We start from the raw sequence: 24,975 nt of genomic DNA on the forward strand, positions 1-24,975 counted from the left end.
GTCTGAGAGCAAATAAGACATTGGGCATCTTCTGAAGGCGGGCTGGTTTAATATCTCCATTCATTCAACAAGACAGAAACATGATTTATCAAATTTCAGAAAAAGTATTACTTACTTTACTAAAAAAGAAAAGAAAAGAAAGGAAGCTGCATGCCCAACTTTTAAAACTTTATCCAGAGACAAACACAATAGTAGAAGTTGGTGTAAAAGCAATCACAGTTTTTGCCATTAAAAGTAATAGCAAAAAACGCAATTACTTCTGCACAAACCTAGTAAGTTTTTGCACTTATACACTATTTATTCATTGAAAAATGAATGTATGGAAGGATACATCTAAACACTTTTTTCCCTTTTTCACTTCAAAATTTTGCTTCAGAAAGTCCTATCAGGATAAAGTCAATGTTGGTTTTCCCTTCTTTCTAAACCTTTAGCTATTTGTTACACTCTGACCACTTATCAGAGTCAGCCATCCTTCTACTGTCTTCCATAAAAATTCACAGTTTGAATGGATTTAGAGAAATAAATCTATGTTTACCCAAATTAAATCCATATTTACACAAATACAATATTTAGGAATTTTAAGTTGTGCTTCAATGAAATGCACAGAGTTAAACAAAAGTCCTCTCTCTCTGCATGTAAACAAATGATTATTTGTTTCCTTTCTATTTTAACAAGTGCCCCTCTCTTCTCCTGTAATCAGCAGCATTTTTTTTTCTTTAAAATATCCCCAGTCTTTCACTCTTTACCTGTTTTTCCTGATAAAGAGCCACTAATCTTTCTTCCCAGTTTTTCCCATTTCAGCAAATAATCACAGAGCATGGAGCTAGAGACAGCGGGGGACCAAGTTGAATCAATTTATTTTACCCTCCCACATTAAACCTAAAAATATAATGATAAAAAAACACATCCAGAACCAAACCCACAAGAGATTTAGTTCTGCTCCCTGGTGGCATGTTGTACCATGATACATTGGTAGAATATATTTTAGAGCAGAAAAACCCTAAATCTCCAGTTAAACATCTCAAAGTATACTAATGAAGTTATTATTAATAGTGGGGAGGGAAGTAAATACTGGGCAGAAAACCCCTGAATCTCCAGTTAAACATCACGAAGTATACTGATGAGCTCTGGAAGTTGAAAGAGAACTCGCTCATTCATTATTCACTTCGTCAACTGACAAACACTTAGGAAAAGCCTACTGTGTGCCAGTATTGGAAATACAAAGAGGATTGAGACATTTGGTTTGTCCTCCAAGAGTTAAATGCAGCATTTAAGGCTCACATTTAAAAGCATTAAATTAGAGTAGAAGTTTTCTTACCTATGATTATCAAGATTTATACATAATTTGGTTTTGAAGTCATTTAAAGCAGGGAATTATTTTCTAAAAAGTATACATACCTTCCTTATTTTAATTTAAAGTTTATGAATAAATATTCATTCACTATCCTTTAATATTGCGCCAAAGTTTTTCTTTGAGTTAAGCCCACTGGCTGGCCCTCCAGTGGCCTTTCTGCATAAGCCATACTCACAAATATGGCTTCCAGCTTCCAATTTAAGTCTCTTTAAAAATGCAGAACTGCAAAATACTTGCAAAGCAGTATGACGGCAGACATCTTCTCGATTATTATGCTCCTCACCACTCCTCCCCCAACTATAAAGTTGTCTAGTCTTTAAAACAGCAATTTAAGTAATTCATTTTTATCAATATTCAATGTCATAGATATTCTTCTTTTGCACTCATATTTCATTGCTACATAAAATATCTTTCACTAAAATGTTTCATTAAAAACATCTGCTATTATAACTGCTTTAGGAATAAACCCATGACCCTCAATGAGCATCTCATTCAGTGGAAGGGAGCAGGTGTGAATAGGTGTGAGCACGTACCCTCTCTTACATGCTAACAGCTATGAAAATGCAGCCAGCATCAGTCAGCATCATCAGGGATAGGAATGGCCACCTTTGGTCAATTTGGCTCAGCAAGATTAGTTGGAGGTCAACTAAGATGCTTCTACTGTACCTGAGTGCTTTCCCTGGAGTAGAATAACAAAGTGCTGGGAGGCAGGAAAGAGTGGTGACATTTCATCTAAACCCTGAAGAATGACTTCAAGTTCCTCAAGCAAACAAGGAGTGCAGAGGGAAATTCAGGCAGAAGAAAACGAATTTGCAAAGGCATTGAGGTGTTAAAAGAACTAGGACAAGGAAGAAACTAAAAGGAGCAGATCCTGCAGTATTAGTAATCAATAAGGATGACTGGCTGAGTCTGTGATGAGTCGAAGTCCCGGGTTATTATTCATAGTGGGGAGGGAAGTCTCTAAAACATACTGAAAGACGTCACAGAAAGGTTCAAATCATTCTCTTATCTCACCTATGGCTATTTTTATTAGGCCTTTGCTCCTAGTCCCCACAACCCATCATCCACTCCACTTCAACCCACCCAAAGGCAATTTAAACAATGTCACTGGATTAGATTTATGGGCAGGAAGAAGCAGGAAGACTAGTTAAGAAGAAGCTGAGGCAGACGTAGGCTGCATGAAGACTTGAGGACATTTTTCAGTTAGAAATTATACTCATTAAATATCACCACAGAAATTAATGAATTATTAGATAAGAGGAAAAACTTAACCCAGATTGTCAATAGCCTTTCCACCAATCTCTTGCTCACCTCACACCCACACCCTGGCAAGACACTGCCCATCCCACAAGCAACAGAGCAGATCTAAATATGATAAAGAGGCTGTCTTCAGTAACTCCCGCTCTTCCCCAGGCAGCACTCCACGCTTCAGCCCCTCAGCCAGGCCTCAGCCCTGACTGCCTTGCTGAGCTGTTTCCCTCCCACCACTGCCTCCTCCACAACCCTCAGCCCGCACTCCAACTCCCCAAATGCACTGTGGTCTTCCAAACTGCTAAGCCTTTTGATCAGTATAAAACCCCTTATTTGCCTGGCTGATGGGTGATTTTTCAACCCGCCCTCTCTGCAAACCCTTCTTTGATCTCATAATTACCCACCCCCTGAAAGAAAAGTTAGGGCCTTCTGGGATGACAGGACAGTTCTATTTCCTTATCTGGGTGTGACTGCAGAAGTATTTGCTTTGTAGTTAATTACTGAGATGTACATCTCTGTTTTGTGCGTTTGACTATACATGTTGTATATTTCACAATAAAATGACAAGAGAAAGCATGTTTAATTAATCAGCTCCCAAAGAGAAGACATATATGTCATAGTCAATGCTTTACACTAATGTTCTAAATATAATTATTTCTCCAGAAAATTATTATTGTTGACATTGGTTTTACTTCTCAGTCAAGACGTAAGGTGGCACGTTAAAACCAGCCTTCTCTAAGGGGGAAAGCTGCAAAGCTGCAGGCAGATCACTTTGGAAGAAAATCTGCCTTTCTTTATTTGTGATGTTAACAATATCAGAAATCAGAACCAATGTTCAAACTACCCTGGCCAGGGGCTGGCTCTGAAACATTATATATATCACAGGACGGAGCCAAGCCTTTCCTCAGGGGCAGAGCAAGGAGGCAGCAGAATAAAGTCATCCAGCAGAAGGCAGGCAGGTGACTTCACAAGAGGTAACACACTTCCACTGTGTCACAGCGTGTTAGGGTATGCATATTATTTAGGGGTCTTCTATTCAATAGGGTGCTTGAATATTTTCCTAAGCCCATAAAATTTCCTTCTGTAATTAATTTCTTACCAGTGGGATAATGTCTCATTAAAGTCCTCATATCATGCCTTCAGGTATTTTAATGTATAGTTTAGTCTAACTTCATCGACATAATAATTTATTTAAAAAACATAATAAACATATAGGCTCACTTTATATTATCTAAAGGGGCTTGGGCCAAAAGCCTCATTTCTTGGAGAAACTTTATAAAAGTTAACATTTGTATGATCAGAAAAAAATAAAAAAAAAGGCCACAGATATCCTAAGCCTATAACTACCAAACACTGCATTGGCATCTTCCCAAAAGTCTGTGCAAATCATGCAAATCATAAGACTGCAAGTCCTAAAAGATCCATTTAATTTCTACCAATAACATTATAGCGCCCTAACTTGTCACCTAAGTCAGAATTTACAAAACAGTGGCTAAACGTTAAATTTCAAGAAACAAGAAAAGCCTAATGAGCAAATAACACTGCGGCCCAAACATCATAGCAGGATAAGGCTGAAAGCATCTACCAGACCTTACCCATTTTCCTGGATATGCTGGCAGGGGAAGCAGTTCAGCTCAGTAAAAAGTCGAAATAAGTAGGACATGGTGAGTCTAATTTCTCTTTCTCCCATTCATTACTTGTGAATCTTTAGACTAGCCAACTTTGCATCTTTTAGCTATTTTCTAATCACTCACCTACAAGGTTACTGTGAGAATTAAATGAGACTGTATACTTACATACTTACTAAATAACTTATTAGATTCTAGCAATAACAGAAGCAGAGGCTTTGCAGCCAGCCTCCCTTGATTAGAATCACTCATGTGCCACGTATTAGTGGAAGTTTAACCTTGGTCAAGTTACTGAACCTCCTTGGGCCTCAGTTCTCTCATCAATAAAAGGGATAATAATAAGACTTATGGCTCTCATGAGATTCTGTTAAGGAGCAAGTTATTTACTAAAACAACACTCCAGTAAATGTTATCACCTTTTTAGGAAAAAAATCCCAATTTCCTAATGACCATTCAGTCCATATCCTATAAAAATGATAAACTCCTTTTAGTTAACATAAACAAAGTAGGTCATTATTATGATTAATTCACAAACTATCAGTTCAAATTCTGCACCAAGTAATGAAGGACATCTCATGAAAAATGTTATACATCTCTTTTAAAGAACAGAGTGGCGCCTTGTTATTTCTTACAGGCAACATCAGAGTAGATGGAGAACAGCTGAGATGGTTACATTTCTGGTAATATACTCTTTGGAGTTATGAAGGTTATTTCCCACATGTCTACAGTCTTAGAAAAACCTGCCAGTACTGATCCAAAGGAAATAAGAAGTAGACTTGAATAAAGTGGAAATCAAGCCCCAGTTGAGAGAGAAAAATAACTGGGACATGGAGCCTTAGGGACATACAGCACAAAATCCTTCACTGATTTTCTTGGGATGCCTTTACACAAAGAGAGGGAACAAAGGAGTAAAAAAGATGTTTGTCATTACAGCCTTTAGGTGCTTCTGGGAAGAAGGAAGGAAAATTAGAATGTGCTAAGAGAAATCTGAACACAGCTTAAATCAAAAGTCTATGTAAGTGAGGTGTGTGTGTGTTGTGTTGCAGTATGTGAGTGTGTATGTGTGCACACATGTTTAAGAATGCATGAGTGACTATGCATGAGTGTGCATGTGTGAGTCTGCACTGAGTGAGTGTGAGTGTCGAAGGAAGGACTTCATGAACACCTACCTTGGTGGGGATTCGCGCTGTTACAAGGAAGGCTCGGCATGATGTAAGCACCTGTAAGACAGAAGCAGCAGCATCAGTATGTGCCAAAAAGTGGGCCCAGTGGGCTTTGGTGTTTCCACAGGACTTTAATGATACTGAAGCCTCAGAAGGCCATGTGGCTTGGCTCCTGTCATGTAAGAAGAATTAAGACCTGGGACAGCTTCTTGGTCTCATAGAGTTAGTTTTAACTTAAAGAGTTCCTGTATCAAAGTTCTTTTAGAACAAATCACAGGTGAAATCTCAAGATGAGAAGCCTGTCAGCAGCCCAAAAACCCAACAGATTATTCAGATTAAGTAAAACAGGTCTCTGTGATACTAAAATGCGGATATATAGTCACAAGTCTCACTATATCAACAGTAAACTTAATGGAAAAAAAACAACAACTAAGTACTCATTTGCACTTCTCAAATTACAACCACCACCCACATTTGCCCTCTTGCTTTCCATTCTTTGTACTCCAGCTAACAGAGCAAAATCAGGCTTTTATATATATATATAAAATATACATATTATATATACATATATATATATATAAAATATACATATTATATAATGCACAGAGCGAAATCAGGCTAAGCTTCCAAAAAATCATCCCTAACTTTGCTTCTCAGCTGTGTCTCTCTCAGTCTTAGAACATTTATGGAAGTTTCCTTTTTGATGCTCAGCTAAGAACATACATACAGTCTGTGGGGTCCCATATGCCTATAGGTTCCTTTACTTAGCAGAGGCCCTCATGAATACAAAGGGGCTGAGCTAGGAGTTCAGATTTTGAGCCAGGATCCCACATCCATGAAGCTTACTGCAAAACTTTCCATTCTGCAACTTGGAGATTTGGGCAGGCCTCATGAGTCTTTTCAATAAAGAAAGAAAACTCCAAGGCTTCTCAAGCCCTGATGGGAGAATTGCCCTTTTTTCATTTTCCAAATAACTTCCTTGTCACTAAGCCTGTATTTAGCAAGTGGTGCTTATTTAGCAAGTTATGCTTATGTGCTACTTTAAGAATGCTAGATTAGAACAAAACTGTAGAAAGTCAAGAACACTGGGACCTCAGGTTGTTAAAGGACTTATCCAAAGTCAAACAGCTTTACCCAGACACAACCCCGGGCTGGAACGGCTAAGCTGAGCACAGAAAATGAATCAAGGCTGTGCCCCTGTGGCGTGCTTTATGCCTTTCCCTAGTCTCCCAACTCTGAACAGAAACAGTGCATTTTCTATAAAATCTTTCTTTGAATAATCGTATGTCATCACAGTAGGGGATAATTCAAGTCAGAACTATTTAGGAGACAGATGAGAAGTAATCTGACACTAGCTGGCAGAGTGTGACAAGAGCAGGTGGGGAAAGTTGAGGGAAAAGACAGAGCCCATTTCAAGACCTTTCACCCAAATGCCACCGTCACAGTCATTCACAGGATCAATTTTTACCTGGTATCATTTTTGCAGCTTGATTTTAGAGTTGGCATGCCCTAGGAAGCCATTAATAAATGACTTCTAAAAGTGCAGGCAACAAGTGCCTTCTCAGTGCTATAGGCAGTGTGTCAGTCTCATAAAAGTGTGGGTAACAGATGATGTCTATCTTTGAATATTCCATATGCTGTGAGCCAAATCATAGCTTTTCCCTGAGGAAGTTATCCTTTTTTTTTTTTATACCCTCCTAAGGCCCTGGGGGCAAGGAAATGGGACAAAGCACCAGGCAGTAGAAAGGAGAGGGACAGGGAAGAAGTATGGCCAGGATGAGTGTGTGGAGGTCAAGTGTAGCCCGGTAGTAGCAAGACTGGCTACATCATCTGTAGGGACATTGTTCAAATATGATTAAGAATTTCAAGACGATAACAATAAGGCATTAACCCAATGCAGGGAAATGATGAACTCACTTCAAGGTCATATAATTAGGGGAGAAACAGAATTCACATGCTTGGGATGGAACGCATCCTGTTTGTAGGGTGTCCAGCTCTTTCTGTTTGCACAAGATGTTTCCAGTTTCAGGGCTGAGAATCTTGCATCCCGGGAAACTGGGACTGTTGGTCAAGCTACTAGCTTGAATTTTGGAATCAGAAAGACTTACATTCAGATTCTGGCTCTGCCACTTTCTGGCTGCATTTACCTGTTAACACCAAAGCCTGTGTCCTTAACCACCACACTATATCTATATATTACTACTCAATCGTGCCTCCTTGTGCTCTAGACGCTGGCAGACGTGTCCTGTGCAACTGCACAGATTGCAAGCCATAAAGCTGTCCCTGAGTCATTGCTACTCTTTATCAAGCATTTCCTATGTGCCATGAATAGGTGAATATCATTGAGGAGAGTGGCACACTTTAATCCTCACAACAAATACATTTGATGTCATTATTCCCATTTTACAAATGAGTAAACTGAGACTCAGTGATGAACTCACTTCAAGGTCATTCAATTAGAGCAGAAATCGTTTATAAAAGCATCAGAGTTCAAAAGGTTCTTAAGAAGAGTATAATTTAAATCTTACAGCTTTGTTAACACCAGAACCGATGTTCTTAACCACCAGGCTATATTTACATGTTACTACTCAATCCTGCTTCCTCATGCTCTAGCCCCTGGAAGATCAGTTACAGTGAAGGCAGGAAGGGATAGCCCAGGGCAGCCATGACTGGGAGAGATCCACAAAGCTCTCAGCTTGAAGGAGTACCTTTTTCAACATTCCAACAGTTTTTAAAATGCTCTTTTTAAATCCAAGTATGCCCTGGAGAACTGAACTGTTCTGTCATCAGCACTAGTTAATCTTTGGCTAATACAGCAGTACTCAGGGAATTAAGAGTTTGCAGGCCTTTTGCAAAAGGGCAAGAGAGCATTTTGTTGCATGAGACATACAGGGTTGGATAACAGGCATCAGATAATCAAAAGAAGCATGGCAGTAATAAAGAGGAATTTGGAAAGGGAGATAAAACGCACTAGAGAGAGGCTTAGCTTGCACTGCCATTTGCCTAGGTCTAGGGAGCGGAATACGAGATTAGAACTCATCTCAAAGGATGAAATCTTCACCTTCCCTGAACTAAGCTCCACAGTGCATCTAGCACCTTCTACTCCACTTTAGTACCAGGATATGACCCCTCTTTCAAATACTGCTCCTCCCCCATAGTGGAAAAGAAAAGAAATAAGATAATAATGCTGACAGCCACGATCATAAGCATGGCTATAGGAAGCCAGTCCCCTATTCTCACCATTTCTCCCTTTTTATTATTTACAAAGCAGCACACACATTTCTCTCTCCCAGGAGTACTGGTATGATCAATCCCCAATCTTTCCAAAAAGCTTAGGTCCACAAAACCTCTGCTTAGAGGTGAAATAACAGACAAATCCTAAAACTCGCATGCCAGAAAGGTCCCAATATCACGTGGTTAAAGACCTAAAATTCCCTGAGTTTGTGTATAATCTGACAGCAGGTCCAGAGAAACTCATCATCTCACAGCTAGTCAGTGGCAGAGCTGGAACTAGAAGCTGCAACTCCTCACTCTCAGTCTATTAACTCTCCACTCTCACCTAACATGAGCAATAAGGTTCAAGGCCAAAAGCCACAGATAGGAACTTGTAGCCTCTTCAGTATTCATAAAAATATATTTAACTCTGTGAACTTTCCTTCAAAGGAATCCAGGATCCTTTCACAAACATAGTAATAATTGCCAGTACCTGTTGAGTACACTGTTCTAATAGGTTTGCATATGTTACCACATTTAATCCTCACAGCACCCTATAAGGAAAACACTATTATAATCCCTACTGAAGAAACAGAGGCACATAGGGATTATGTAATTTGTGCAGGTCACCCAGCAAGTAGGTGGCAGTTGGGATTCGAGCCTGGATGGTCTGGCTCCAGAGACGGTGTTCCTAATGACTTATACTGGCTGTCAAATCTCACCTTTCCAAAAAACAGATTCCTCAATAGTCCACACACATGGAAACACAGACGAGTCATGCAGCTTTAAAGCCAGAAAGAAGCAAACATGTAAAATGACTAGCAGTACAATGAGAGATGTTTGGATATCATAAGGAAAAGGATCAATCCCTACTGGTCTGGTGTCTCCCTCTGTCTCTTTCTATGCACTCCTATCATCTGTTAGTGTCTATCTCTCTGAATTTCTCTCTAATCTCTGTTCTGTATCTGTCTATATGATTCTACATATGTATCTCTCAGTCTATCTGTGCCTCTCCTCACTGGCTCCCCACTCCTCCTTTGACCCCTCTCTTTGCTACTGCTGCCAGTGTCCCCCACACCCCACCCTATCTTGCTCCATCTCCTTTCTCTCTTCCGGAGCCCTCCTCCCCTGCCTTCATTCTGCCCTCCATTCCCCAGCCCTTTCTCCATGAGAATCACTTGAGAACTTGCTATTTTATTTATGCCTTTTGCAAGACAATAGACACCAATCACAGAAGAAAGATCGCATTCTGGAAAAGTATTTCCATTTGTAACACAGTTACAGAAAAATGTGAACAAAGTATGAACCAAAAAGATACCTTTTGACATCATTACACAATAAGCACATTGGTAATTAAGTGATTACAAGGTCCCCTGTGTGAATCTAATTGATAAGTCTTAAAAACTAATCTCAAACATGCACCCAAACAACTGAAATACAACAGCAATCACTAGCACAAGGAACCAGCCAGCCATTCCACTCTTTGACAATTGTTGTACTTTAGGAAATAACTCTCCCACCACCAGTGGGGCAGTGGGGATGGGGGATGGGGAGTGGGGAAGGGATGGAGTCAGGTGACCTGCTTGTCTTCTCTTGACCTGCCCTTTCCAGAACAGTCACCATAGGAAGTTTCTAGAGGCCACTGACAGGGTATGAATTAGGGTCATAATATTTAAAACAAGAGGAGAGCTGGGCGTGGTGACTCACACCTGTAGTCCCAACTACTCAGGAGGCTGGGGTGGGAGGATCTCTTAAGCCCAAGAGTTCGAGGTTACAGTGAGCTATGGTGGCACCACTGCACCCCAGCCTGGGTGACAGAGCAAGACCCGATCTCTACATCTCTACAAATAAAAAAGAAAATAAGAAAAAGGAAAAAAAAAAGGAGAAAAAAGAAATCAGAATGTTCATATGGATTCATCTTTTGAGTAAAGATTAATTTTGTAATAATAGGGTTCATGATCTGTGACCCTCTGTGTCAACTCCCTTTCTTTAAAAGTATTTTACAGGCAGTGGAATTACACAGTGTCCTTCAGAAGTTGGATACAGATCAAAATAATTTGTCTGAAAAGAAACACATCCATAAGGGAGCCCAAGCTTTGAAGGAAGACTGATAAGCCACAAAAGCTTTGTGCAGCATGGTCCCCGTTTCTGGTGGTCAGTGAAAGCCTCCAGAGGCACAAAGAGTTCACAGAAAATGTGGAAGGGGATAGGGGTTGGAATAGATGAAATCTTCCAAGTTTTCCTAAGACTGTACCCACTTGTGGGTACAACAGGGCAGCAATATTTTAAAGCAAGAGTGAAAATTACAAATACTACTGTTACAAGCCAGATTGTGACTCTTGTTTTATCAACACAAACTGAGCCAATTAATGGGGCTGCATTCATACTAGAAATCCCAGTGAACTCAGTCTCCCAGGCTCTCTGTTTGGCTCCAAAATTGCCCTAGGATTTAAAGCTTCAGAGGATTTATAGTGCACACACATGGTTTCTAGCAGGGTCGGGGAAGTCGCATAGGACACATCATCTGTGACTTACCAAAAAGTGTTTCCTGAAAATGAGTACTTCTTCAGCGCTTGGGATGGGAGGCATCCTGCTTATAGGGTAACCAATTCTCTGTTTGTACAAGACGTTTCCAGTTTCAGGGCTGAGAATCCCGCATCCCAGGAAACTGGGACTGTTGGTCAATCTACTAGCTTGAATTTTGGAATCAGAAAGACTTATATTCAGATTCTGGCTCTACCACTTAAACCTAATAGATTTTTGTTGATCTCTAGAGAGTCAGAGATTACAGAATTACAGATGAGCAAACTGAGGTGCCTCATACAAGAGGTGCTCAAACAAGAATATTCCTCTGCAGACTGTTACTGTTGTGTGGATTAAATAAGATACAAATGCAGACTTTATCTGGGTAGGGCTTTACCCTACCCCAGACTCTAACATGTCTTTGCTAAATACCAGCTCTTCTTATAACTTAACTAATAGCATCTTAGATTTAGTTTTGCAAAGTACGATTAAGTTGTTTCACCCTACTGAATTTTTAAATAATTGTTTTTGTCAAGAGAACAAAACAAACAAAAAATACAAAGATACTGAAACTTCTCCTAGGCTGAAATTTTCTGTTCAATGCACGTCTTTGGCCTTGAAGGAGAAGAATTTTCTTGCAAAGTTAAAAAAAAAAATTAGGGTGCATCAGATGGAGTATGTGTCCTTAGCCAAGGAACCTTCACCACAAAGGGTAAGCTACAACTTCCCTCCCACCTCCCCTGGGAAGGCCCATTTTTCCACTACAGCCTTAACATGCAAACCACATTTTCAACCTCTGTAATGAATTTCCTCTGCCTTTCATTGAAATGCAAGCAGCAGCCAGTTTCCTCTGAGACTTCTTGGTTCAACTGTTAACTTTGTAATTTCACTTAGAAACATTTATAAAAGTCCTCCTTACTGTTAAGACTCACAGTTTAGCAGAGAAGTCTACGTTTTCTTATGGAGATGACATAGAGGTCAACTATGGAATCTGCTTATTGCACACTTATTAGAAACTGAAATAAATAAATACCATCTTAAATAACTCCATTGCCTAAAGCCTGCTGCAGCACAGGCAATCCACACATTCATGCTCTCTAAATCCATATTCTCTCATGCAGATTACCAGGAGTGTCTTTCCTTTAAAACTGGACTCTACGTGCCAAACATTCAACAAACGGTCTTACACCCCTGAAGCACTCTCTAATTTGCAAGCAAACTAAATGATGAATGCCGTCATTCCCCTTCTTAATACTTTCCCCTTCCAAACTCCCAGCTCTAAGTACATTACAGATAAAACCTCATTAATCCAAGACATATACCTAGGTGAGGGAGAAGGGCAGGTGGTGAGGCTCATTATCACCACTGCAGAGAGTTATAAGTGGCAGATGATAACGGACTTATGCAAGGTCACCCAGAAAACTGAAGGAGAATAAAACCACTCCCCTGGCTCTGAGCCTCCCAACACAATACTCAGCTATGATGAACGCCATCCTTTCTGGCAGGAGGACGCTTCACCCAAAAGGAACACCAAAAAAGTACAACATTTTAATGTAATTCCTGACCTCCAATCCTTTTTAAAATTAGAGTTTCACTCTTCATGGGCAGCTGTGGGATACACTGATATTAATGGTTGTGCCCCAGTGAGGCTATACAGTCTAGTGTAGGGTTTGCAAACTACAGCTTATAAGCCAAACCCAGCCTCTTCCCACTACCCCCCGCAGAGTTTTATGGCTCATAAAGCCCAAGATATGGTTGCAGACCCTTGGTCTAGTGGTTTAGAGAACAAACTGTAGAATTTGACTGCCTGCGTTTGAAACCAAGCCATGTATATTTAATATATACATGGCTCAGAGCAAATTACTAAACCTTTTCTGTGCCTCAATTTCCTCCTTTTTTCTTTAAGATACAGGGTCTCACTCTGTCACCTACAGTGCAATGGAATGATCATAGCTCACTGCAGCCTCAACTTCCTGGGCTTAAATAATCCTCTGGCCTCAGGCTCCTGAGTAGCTGGGACTACAAGCATGTGGCACCAAGCCCAGCTAATTTTTAATTTTTTACAGAGATGGGGTATTGCTATGTTTCCCAGGCTGGTCCCAAACTCATAGCCTCAAGCAATCCTCCCAGCTCGGCCTCCCAAAGGACTGGGACTATAGGCATCGGCCATCAAGCCACTGCAACAGGCCCTCTTCTCTAAAAATGAGAGAAATATTTCCACTTCATGGAATGATGAGGGTTAAATGAGTTAATATACCTAAAGTGCTCAGAAGAGTGCTGGCACATAAGAAGTGCTACATGGTGTCTGTTATTGTTATTCATATTTTAATATCATAATAAAATTTTATGTCCATAATGGTATTAAACCAAGAAGAGAGTTATTGAGATTTAGCCTGAGTCTGGCCTCAAGTTAGCCAAGTGGCCTAACCATGAACAAGTTACAATCTCTGTAGACCTTACTTCACCCAAATTTAAAATAAGAGGTTTGGTTGAAACAGGTCTCGAAGTCACCTCCCTACACTTGAGCCCATGACTTACACCCTCTCTGGGATTCTCCTCTAGCCCCACTCTTTTTGGGTAGACTTCTAGGAATGACAAGCCCCCAGTAAATATTTGCTGAGAGGAATTAATTCCCCCTTAGGTCTCTGCTCCCTGGACCAACAGGTGCTCCTTCAATAGCAGGGCAAGAAGTCACTGAGTTCGGTTTTCTATTCTGATGTCTAGTTTCGGAGGAAATCTATGTACTCTAACACCTGTGCAAATCCATTTCTTTTCACCTAATTCATTCCTTTTCACATTATGTAGAAATGGAATGTTTACATACAGCATGCCAGACACAATCACTTCAGTCTTTCCAAAGTCCCACTATTGCAAGTTGTAAGGTGTTATCAAAGCATAAAAGAAACAAACATGTCTAATGTTCCCCCACGGGTGAACACAGGGGCCAGTACAGATCAGATCCTCTTTTCAAAGCACCAGCTGATACAGAAGTCTGGAATCTCCCATAGTGATTCTGTTAGAACAATGTGTTTTAAAGTCAGAGTAATGACACATCTTCTTTAATGACAGCACTTTAGCAGTGACACACAAACATGAATGGGCATCTTTAAGTGGTGGCAGGATGATAATTCTTAGCATGAGAACAAGTGTGAAGATGAATGAAATACCCAGCTCCAGGCCCACAGGGTCCATAAGGATTTTATGCTAAGAACTCACATGTGGCAGAATTCCTACCCAGGCCTTCAACTATTGAGTGAGCAGAGAGCAGGGGACTCACAGGTCTGCATAGGGCATGTGCGCTAAGAGACCTCATCTAGTCATCACTGTCATTTTTATGTTTTAAATAAATTCACAAATAATAGAGTCGCAGTTATTCAGGGAATACAGAAAAAATATAACTATAAAGTTCATATTAACCTAATTAATTACTAAAACTTCTGCTTCTCCAACACAGGGCCAGCCAGCCTCTTTTAAAACACATCCATTTGAGAATCACTAGAACCCAATTCTAGCTAAAGATGAGAGAGTTAAGAGGGGTCAGGGAATATGTGTGCCCTTTTCCTTTATTTTACAGATGAGGAAACAGGAAGAGTTAAATTATTCCTCTGTGCCTATTAGGGCTCATTCTTAGTTTCAAGCAACAGAATTTTAAGAATAAATAAATTTACTTAAAGGAAATGGAGTAGTTCTTGTAATCAAAAGAACAACCAGAACTCAATAGAGACAGAAACCAAATGAACTCTAAAGATGGGAGAAGCAGGGACTAATAAGGAGTTCCTCTGGCTGCCCTTGTGGAACGAATTGACTCCAATCTTTCACTCTCTAGCATGATCCCTCCCAAGATTCAAAACCTAGGGGGCAAAAGTCCCCTGTCCTGGGCCTGGCACCCAATAAAGACCACATGGAATTACTCAAAAGTGGAGACAAGTGGCAGCTATGGCCTAGTGACAGTGAGCACTGGCTCCAGAAGTCTGGGTCTGAATTCCTGCTAGACCACTCACTACCAGCCATGCAATCTTGGGCAGGTAACTTGGCCTTCCATACCTCTGTCTCCTCACCTGAGAGAATATATGCAAAATACAAGTACCTGGCACACGAAGGAGTCCAATAAATGCTAAATGGCAGAGTTGGAATAAGAAATCAGTTTCACTTTTCCTTTACTGTAAGTCTATTGCCGCAGTCCCTCCCCAGCCTACGTTTCAACTTGTCTGTGTTTCCTGGCCTTACATTCTCATCTTCTCAAGCCAAGGAAACACAAATGTCACTTCTTTCTCCCTCCTTTGTTATATTAGCATTTTCATCAAATGAAAAAAATACATATTTTCTTTCCTTCTCTCAGAACAAAGTAATAAAATAGTTTCCCACTTGGTAGAAAGGTCGTTGCCATATGGCGGCGGGAGGGTTGATTTAGATTTAACACCATTACATATATAATCAGAGAGATAGTCTTCATTAAATTCAGAGATTAAAAAATAAGGAGAGAAGGAGAATGGAAGATTTGGGGTAATCATATCAAGAAATTAAGGTAGGCATATAATTTGCAGCAGTGCTTTTCAAACTGAGGGCTACAACCCATCGGTGGATGGTTAAATCAACTCATTAGAGTTTAACGAGCATATTAATGCAAACTGACTAAACTGAAGTGAAAAGGAAAAGAAAGCCAAGGCACAGCAAGCAGAAAACAAAAGCATTATTTCATAAAACTTGTTTGAGTGATGTCAGTATGTACATGGTACTCACATGCAAATGTGTGTGTGCACACTTCTTGAAATCAATATAAAATGCATGCCTCACTCTGGATTCAGGTTTTGAAAGTTTGATAAATACCAGCATATGGTACCATATGCACCTGTAAGCAGGATCCACCATGAAGCTATAGAAAAGGATGAGGCAGCTGGTAAGATGGCAAGAACATGAGCTTTAGAGTCAGACACACTTCGGGAGAAATCTCAGCTTTGCCATTTTGTGGACTGAGAGGTATTAGGCATGTTGCTTGCAATCTCCAGGCCTCAGCTTTTTCACTTCTAAATTGGTGACAATCTGTATCCTAGTGTAAGTACTAGAGATAACCTATCAAGCGCTGAGCATACAGTAGATACTAATATAAAAAGAGCCGTAATAATTGTCCTTAAACTTATAAAATATAGCTCTGATAATGATCTACAGGGACAAAGGTATGAGACCTACAGAGATAGTGTGCAAATTTACTAGTTAGAAACAGAGCCGAGCCCAGAAGCCTGGTCTCCATCTTGTTCATAACACATCATCTTCAGTATGTGGCTTGAGTCAGTGCAAGGGGGAGATTACTCCCATGGTAACTATAACCTATTTAAGAATTAGAAGAGACTTTCCATTTCTATATGGTGATGGGATAAACTTCGGTATAAGGGAAGAACGGGCTTTTAATCCAGACCAATTTAGATCAAATTATCAACTCCTCCATTTATCAACTACCTAACCTGCTAAATTTTATTTTTCTTACCTGTAGAATGGGTATGAAATAGACTCTGTTGGACAGTTGTGGGGATTAAATGGGATAACATGTAAAAAGCCTAGTAGTACTGGGCCTAGCACTCTCCTAGACATGCTGAACTTCATTCACAGGTGATGCTAATATCTGGCTCACAATCCTTTTTTTTTTTTTCTTTTTCTATTTTATGTAGAGACAGGGTCTCACTATATTGCCCAGACTGGTCTCAACTCCTTGGATCAAATGATCCTCCCACCTCACACTTTCTATACAGCCCCAACTTCTCTCATCTGAGGACAATACGGCATCCAATCACACAGAGCACTAGGCTTTGAAACTGTACCACCCCAGTTTGAATTCTGGCCCCACTACGTACAAGCAGGCATGATTTTGAGAAAGACCTCTGTGTGCCTTACTTTCCTCATGTGTAGAATATGGGATCACAATATACCTCACTGGAGGCTGTCATAAGGATTAAAGAAGGTAATACACGCAAGGTGCTTAGAAAAGCGTTGGCGATAATCAGTGCAAGTCATCATTAATCCCTAAAGATGATGATCAGGAAGCCTTTTAATTCTTAGGCCTTCTTGTTCACTCTGTCATACCCTGGGCCATGTGAGTTATCACTTGAGATTATGCCATTTCAAAGGATTTATAATTCAGGCATCCCAGTCTCTGCCCGAAATCTTTTTTTTTTTTTTTTTTAAAGAGACAGTGGGATCTTACCCTTTCACCCAGGCTGCACTGTGGTGCAATCGCGGCTCACTGCAGCCTCGACCTCCCAGGCTCAGGTGATCCTCCTGCCTCAGCTTTTCAAGTAGCTACTACAGGCACGAGCCACCACACCCAGGTAATTTTTAAAATTTTTGTAGAGATGACGTCTACGTTGCCCAGGCTGGTCTCAAACTCCTCAGTTCAAGTGATCCTCTCACCTAGGCCTCACAAAGTGTTTGGATTACAGGCATGCACAACTACACCTGGCCTTCACAACCCTTTAATTGCTCCTCAAAGTGTGATCCACAGGCGGGAGAGGCTGGCATGACAGGAACTTGTCAGAAATGCAGAATCTGAGGCCTCAGCCCAGACCTGCTGAATCAGAATCTGCATTTTACTAAAATCCCCAGGTGATTCACATTAGCATTACAGTTAGAGAAGCACTCATAGCTAGTTCCCTATTCAGGTACTCCCACTACCCTGTTTATTGCCCCCTGACACTGCCAGGTCATTCTCCATCAGCATTAACCTATCTTCATTCCACTGAAACGCCACTGAAACCATTCCTCCATGTGTTAATGTCCTTAGCCTTCGTGTTGCTTGTCCTTTTATTATTCCTACAGAGTAAAACCTCAAGCTTGGCTGAACTTACCTAGTGGCCTATTCCATGCTTGCAGTGGTAGCTGCCAAGCACAGCTGGAGAACTGATCTTACCCAGCAAGCTGATTCCACTCCCTTCATCTGGGAAGATGACTTTCCCTCCTACTTCACAGAGAAAACAGAAATTTTCAGAAGCGTATCACTTACCATCCCACTCCAAACATCCACATCTGCCTGCACCTGCAGCTGTATCCACCCCCTCCTCTTCCTCTCCTTCTGAATGCTGGAGATAAATGCCCGTCCCTTCACATGGGCTCTGGGTTACATCCCACCTGTCTTCGCAGTAACCTTAAGCAACTAAATATGCTTTCCCTTCCATCTCTAAATATGGAAACATAGAGACGTTTAGATCTAGAGCTATATGCCTGGATCCTACACACCTCTTGCAGGTCTCCTCTGTCTCTACTCTTTGAGCCCAACTTCTCAAAAAAGGTATCCATACTCAGTGTCTTCATATTCCTGCCTCCAATGCATTCATCTGGTGTTCAAAATTGGCTTCTGTCCCCACAACTCCACTGAAATTGCTCCTGCTTGAGGTGCCAATCTTGGTTGCTAAATCCAACCTCATGGCTGCTAAATCCATGCATTTTCCAACCAGATTTCTCCTTAGCACTGGGCATGACCCTTCATGCTTGATGTTATCATTTCCATACATTTTCAACTGGTCTCTCTCGTTACTCCTAGTCGAATGTCCATTGCCCACTCCCTGCTACCATTCATTCTCTCTCATGACTTCAGTCCATCCCAGATGACTCCCAACTTTATGCATGGCCCAGATCTCCCTTCGATCATCAGATCTATTGATTTAACTTCACCTGTATGTTGCTCCAACCCTTAAATTCAGCATGTCAACAACTAAACCATGATCTTTCTTTCAAAATCTGCTCTTCCCACAATAGGTCTGGCTCAGGAACAAGGATGGTCATTCATATGGTTTCTGAAGCCAGAAATCCAAGCATTGTCCCCTTCTCTTCCTATCTCATTCTCCAAGTTCAATGCAGTCTACCTCCCTAAATACCTCTTACATCCATTCACTTCTCTCCATCTCTACTACTACGATACTATTCCAAGCCACCACCATCTTGTTCCTGGACCACTTGTAATAGCCTTCTAACAGATCCACTCTTGCCCCCTCAAATCACCTGCTCGTGTAGGATCTGAACACGATCTTTTAAAAACCCAACCATTATTATGTCCCTTCTCTGCTTAAGCTCTTCAGTGGCTCTGCACCACTACACTGGCCTCTGCCTCCACCTCCAGCCTCACTTCAACCCAGCCACACTGGCCTTCTGTTGCTCTCCCAAGAGGAAGGCTCCTGCCCTACCTCTGCTTTAGGTGCTCTCCCTTCCCCCTCTTGCTTTACCTTCACCTGGATCATGCCTATTCATCCTTCAGGTAAAGGACTTCCCTAAGAAAGTCCAGACTATACCAGGTCTCCCTATTACATACTTCCACCATATGTGCACATTTTCTTAGGAATACTTATCACAGTTTTAATTAACAGTGGGATTACATATTTAGTATCTACCAGCCCCATTAGACCACAAGGTGCCTCGGAGCAGGGACCACATCTGTCCTATTCAAAGCTCTATTTCTCAGTGCCCACTACTGGCACAAAGCAGGCGCTCACATATCTGTTAAGTGAATGAATGCAACAAGTTTTACTGATCTTTCTCACCCTATTTCCAGCTCTGAAAATTCAGGAGTTTAGAAGCAAAAAGTTGCTACAGTCTGTGAATCTGATAATAATTCTGTTCTGCCTGTTTTATTCTGCTGCCTACCACATAATTGACACATCCTTCCTGTTTAACAGCCATATCCTATAAGGGAAATACCTAAAAATCTGTTGTTTGCAGTTTACCCACTTAAAACAGATCTGCTAGCTAATTCCCAACTCACCTGCCAAAAGGAAAAGAAATAGAACAATAAAAAGATAGCCTAGTAGAGGAAAGGCATAGAAGTGTCAAGTGCTGACATCCCAGGCTTTTGCCTACTGTGTTCAAAGAACTTCTTCATTCACAAATTCATTACAGAAAGATAGGGTTCCCGTTCCAGAATTCTGCAGCTCTAACAATCTGGGAATGTCATTTCTAACAATGGATGTAGGGTAAGTAAAATCCAATTTAATAAAGGATTTCAGGTATCTTGACTTTCTGGATCTTCATTTTGCCCTCGATTGTGCCAATAGGACTACAGGGTTAAATCCACAAAACTAAATAATTAGTAAAGGGTGGGCCAGGGTACTGATGAGGCAGACCTTATATGAGGTATACAAATCACCATATATTATTTCAGTGGCAATGAATAAAACAACTCAAACATAAGGCAGCCCATCTTCTAAAGCCAGGGCATACAGAAAGGGCATGCTCAAGAGAGCAAAGCTATTTTTAAAAATAGAGAATATTTTCTTTCTCAAAGCTTCAGGTAAATGAGATCAGCTAGTGTTTCGCTCAGGGAACATAGAAACATCATTGATTTACTAAAATAACTCCATCCAGTACTTTGACAAACATCTCCAAGTTTCAAGAGAAACTGAAAGTTCAGGCAGTTTTTTAAGCCAAAGCCGGTCTTCACACAACGGGAGGAAGTGAAATGTTGACGGGTTTAGTCATAAACACTGCTGCTGCTCCACCTTTCAATATATAAATTAGCAACCCGGGCTCTCTGCACAGCTGTGCCTCCTCCGCCATGCCTCGGTGGGAACCAACAAACTGTAAGTGACTCCTCTGTCTTTACTGCTACAGATCCCTTTCCAAGCTTTCCCTTCCCCTGCACTTTGCCAGAAACAGGCTGGGTGCCCCAGTTTGGCATTAACCACTTCCTAGCATGAAGCAGAGAACACTGCACTTCTATTTTTTTTTTTTTTTTGAGACCAAGTCTCACTCTGTCACCCAGGCTGGAGTGCAGTGGTACGATCTCAGCTCGCTGCAACCTCCGCCTCCCGGGTTCAAGCGATTCTTGTGAATCAGCCTCCTCAGTAGCTGGGACTACAGGTGTGCGCCACCATGCCTGGCTGATTTTTGTATTTTTAGTAGAGATGGGGTTTTACCATGTTGGCCAGGCTAGTCTCAAACCCCCGACCTCAAGTGATCCACTCACCTCGGCCTCCCAAAGTGCTGGGATTATAGGCCTGAGCCACCACGCCCAGCCTCTATTATTTTTAAAGCTCATCACCTCCCCTCCCAAGACAGCAAACTCCAGGTGGGTCCTTCACCCACGGTCCCTACTTCACCCAAACAAACATATACTCAAAGCGGCCCTGCTCCAAAACCCATAAGATCCCTTCTTGCCTCCTTTGAGAATGCTGGCATGGTGGCAAAGGACTGGCCTGCCAGCAAAGGGACCAGCCAACACGGGAAGCCCCAACTTCCCTCTCTCAGAAGCTGTCCACAGACAACTCCCTAAAGCCCTGATTCAAACTCCCTTCTACGTAGCTCCTCAAGTGCAAACAGGAGAGAAATGGAGGCCCCTTGCTGAGTCAGGCAGAATGCAGAGCCTGAAACCAGAGTAATCTTAGAAGTGGTGGGGGAGGCAGGGTTACACCAGAGGATGTCTTCCTGACTCTCTGTCTCTTGCTAAAATGAATTTCAATTAGATTAGCACTCTTTGTTTTCAAACACTGTCATTAAATATTTGAGTAATTCTTTCAACCAATAATTACTGAGTGCCTACCTTGTGGTAGGCACCAAGGATAAAAAGACATAAAGCTCTGCCTTCAAGCAGCTTATATTTCACTCAAAGGAGATTATACAGGAAAAATTAGTAAAACATATGGTATAGCTATGCTGATAAATGCTATGGAGAAAAATGTAGTACAAAAAGAGAATAGAGAGCGCTTAATGCCTGGGGGTTACGGAGAGGCGTCGTGGGTTAGGTGGGTGGCATTTTGAAATAGCTTGGTGAGATGTAATTATGAAGTGAGGTTGAAAAAGATCTAAGGCCGGGCGCGGTGGCTCAAGCCTGTAATCCCAGCACTTTGGGAGGCCGAGACGGGCGGATCACGAGGTCAGAAGATCAAGACCATCCTGGCTAACACGGTGAAACCCCGTCTCTACTAAAAAATACAAAAAACTAGCTGAGCGAGGTGGCGGGCGCCTGTAGTCCCAGCTACTCGGGAGGCTGAGGCAGGAGAATGGCATAAACCCAGGAGGCAGAGCTTGCAGTGAGCTGAGATCCGGCCACTGCACTCCAGCCTGGGTGACAGAGCGAGACTCCGTCTCAAAAAAAAAAAAAAAAAAAGATCTAAAGGCTGTAAGGGAATGAACCATATGGCTATCTGGGATAAGCATGGTCCAGCCAGAGGGAATAGCAAATGCAAAGGCCCTGAGGCAAGAATATGCCTGTAGCAACTGAAAAAAAAAGAAGCCTTGGCTTGAAGGGAGTAAGCGCAGGGGAGGTCAGAGGGGTGGTAAGGTGGGGATGAGGGGAGCCGGGAGGTCTATGAGGCTTTATAGGCTGTTGACTACACTTTGTTCTGACTGATAATTGCCCTGAAGGCCAATCTCTGACTGCCATGTTGCAAGCAGACTGAAAAGTAGGTGACAGAAGGAGAGTGGAAGCAGGGAGCCCAGGCAGAGGCCAAGGGCAATAGCTTGAGAGAGATGGTGATGGTTAAGCCACAGGGGTTAGCAGGAGTGCTGAGAGGTGGTCAGACCGGATATACACTGATGATGGAGCTCACTGGTTTTGCTGATGTAGTGAAATTGGAATATAAGAGAAAACTAGTTATTTTGCTAAAGGTAACAGTTTGGTTTACACCCATGAAATAATTACATAGCAATTCAATTTAAGTGACTCCTGGATTGGTCTAGGTACTGGGTTACCTAGGTAAAGTTAAAAAAAAAAAAAGAAACTTTTTATGGAAGCAATGCAACTTGATTTTCCAAGTGTTATTCTGAAAATTATGTTTGTCCTCACTAGGGGAAAAAATGATCTTCTGGAGTTGTGCTTTCCTGCTCAACCACCACCTTCATGCTTTAATTTCAAATGTATATTGTAAATATAATACCTATAATATATAACCTGAGATTCTATTTAAATTCTAAAAAGCAACTTTGGGGAAAGGAGGAAAAGGGACAATGGGAATGGGAATATCCTTTCTCCTTTTCTCCATTCTCCTAGAATAGTGTTCTCTCACAGAACTTTCTGGAAATGTTCTGTAGCTGCACATTTGGATACAGGAGCCACCAGCCACGATGTCGTTACTAAGCACTTGAAGTGTGACTAGTGTGAGTAACTAAATTTTTTATTTAATTTAAATTAATATAGCAATTATGGCTAGTGGCTATCATATGGACCACACAGCTCTAGAAGAAGAAAAAATTACTATACAGTAAAACATTCATGAATCATACACTATACTTTCCTCTTAAAATTGAATTATAAAGTAAGTACAAAATAGATTGGCAAATCAGAAAGCACATGTTCTTGTTTTTTATTATGCCCTAGAGTTATCACCTAATTCTCCTATTCCTACATATATTCTTTGAAAAGAAATAGTAGCTGGCTTGGTCTTAACAGTTTTTAAACACATTTTCTTGGTTTTTGAATGCAATTCCAATATCTTATAGGCCATCATTCTAACACTGTCATTCAAAATGGGATTTTCTTCCTTGATGCATGTTCAATGCTAACATTTTAAATGTCACATAAAAATAAAGATAGAAGAGTCTTATTATAACTGAACTGCCCTCCCGCTTTAAGTTCAAAGCGCTCTCTGACATCAGGTATCTCTTTTTTTTTCTCCCAAGATCACCATGAATGAAAGGGCTGGTATTAGTTTAACCATTTTTCAGTTGAGGAAATCAAGGCAGAAAAAGATTAATGACAGTCGATTTCACAGTGTAAATCTATAGCTTAGAAAAGAAGAAGAGAAATTAGGAAGGCATAAAAAGGGAAATTAATTGAAAATGAAAAAAAAAAAAAAACTACATGCAAATCCTTGGTTGTCAAATTCATTAGGCTGAGAGCTAGGTCTGAGAAATGCGGATTGATGAATAGAGTTGGTGGCATTGTCTGTCCTTCCGGCTGTCCGTCTCAGACCTTCCACATGTCCCAACAATGTCCCTGAGGTCTGGCAAGTTGCTGGCTACACAATTGGAAGGTGAAGAGGATAAGGCGGTTTAGTTGGGATCGATTAGCGAGATGGTTGTCAGTATAATGGGGTTCATTTATTCATCAGCAAACCCTACCAGATTCAAATGACAGGGCAACATTTGTGAATAATCTCCTAACCCGACAGCTGGAGAATGAGCTTCCATTAATCTTGCTTTGAAACACTCAGGCTAACCCTAGTTATATCACTGAATTGCATGACTCAAAAGATTAATAAGGCAATTCAATGAGTTTAGAGTTGATCCTTGAATTCATCAAACTCCTTCTTTGAGAATGAAGAAACTGAGTCCCAGGAAGACTGTGACACTTGCATAAGAACAAAATTTTCTTCACTTTACAAGCAAGCGAGCTTGAGTTCCTGTCTTGTATAAGCAAACATAGGAGCTGACTATCCTTGCTTTTTACTCCAATATATATACACACATAATGTCATATACACATTTTATATATGTATATCTATATGCACATACATTTTGTGTGTGTATGTATATATACATACACATTTTGTGTGTGTGTGTGTGTGTGTGTATATATATATAAAAAACCTTTCTTCCGGAGGGGGATATTAAAATTAGCAATTTCATCCCTGAACAACATTATTAATTAAGAGCTGAGACATAACAATGTTACAAAAGCAAAGGTGAAACAAATGTAAACCATCAAAATAATTCAAAACTGTATAAATGTTATTAGAGCCTGTGAAATAAGCATAAATGTACTAAATATGTTGTATATGGAGATAAAAGTACCATACAATATTTAGGAAAACCCTAAAACTAGAACTATATCATAAATCTAAACTAAGTATGTTAGCTATTTAATAATAAAAAAAATTCTTTTGCTTCTTGGAATTTAGAAAGATTTCTTAGGGATGGCTTGGTTAGC

At 40.9% G+C, this 24,975-nt stretch overlaps 2 protein-coding genes across 24 annotated transcripts in view; one reads left to right on the forward strand and one right to left on the reverse strand.

The window, feature by feature from the left end:
* The window catches only part of CARMIL1 (capping protein regulator and myosin 1 linker 1), a 349,557-nt gene that overhangs the window by 194,744 nt on the left and 129,838 nt on the right, over positions 1–24,975 (reverse strand). For all 19 annotated transcript variants that reach the window (XM_074038752.1, XM_065544339.1, XM_074038747.1 and 16 more), the window contains one exon: positions 5,403–5,453. Coding sequence is in view for 13 of the 19 variants with exons in the window: in XM_074038747.1 (XP_073894848.1) it covers positions 5,403–5,453 (51 nt within the window). In the remaining 6 variants the exon portion in view is untranslated. The remainder of the gene's footprint in view (positions 1–5,402; positions 5,454–24,975) is intronic.
* Positions 1–24,975, forward strand: part of LOC102142214 (cytidine monophosphate-N-acetylneuraminic acid hydroxylase) — a 357,828-nt gene that overhangs the window by 24,078 nt on the left and 308,775 nt on the right. For 2 of the 5 annotated variants that reach the window (XM_065544342.2, XM_065544347.2), the window contains exon 1: positions 20,556–20,689. The exons of the other annotated variants lie outside the window; for them this stretch is intronic. The gene's annotated coding sequence lies outside the window, so the exon portion shown is untranslated. Of the gene's footprint in view, positions 1–20,555; positions 20,690–24,975 lie in introns of those variants that run through there. 5 annotated transcript variants of the gene reach the window in all.

The sequence above is a fragment of the Macaca fascicularis genome, chromosome 4, assembly GCF_037993035.2.
Source record: "Macaca fascicularis isolate 582-1 chromosome 4, T2T-MFA8v1.1".
Taxonomy (NCBI): Eukaryota; Metazoa; Chordata; class Mammalia; order Primates; family Cercopithecidae; genus Macaca; species Macaca fascicularis.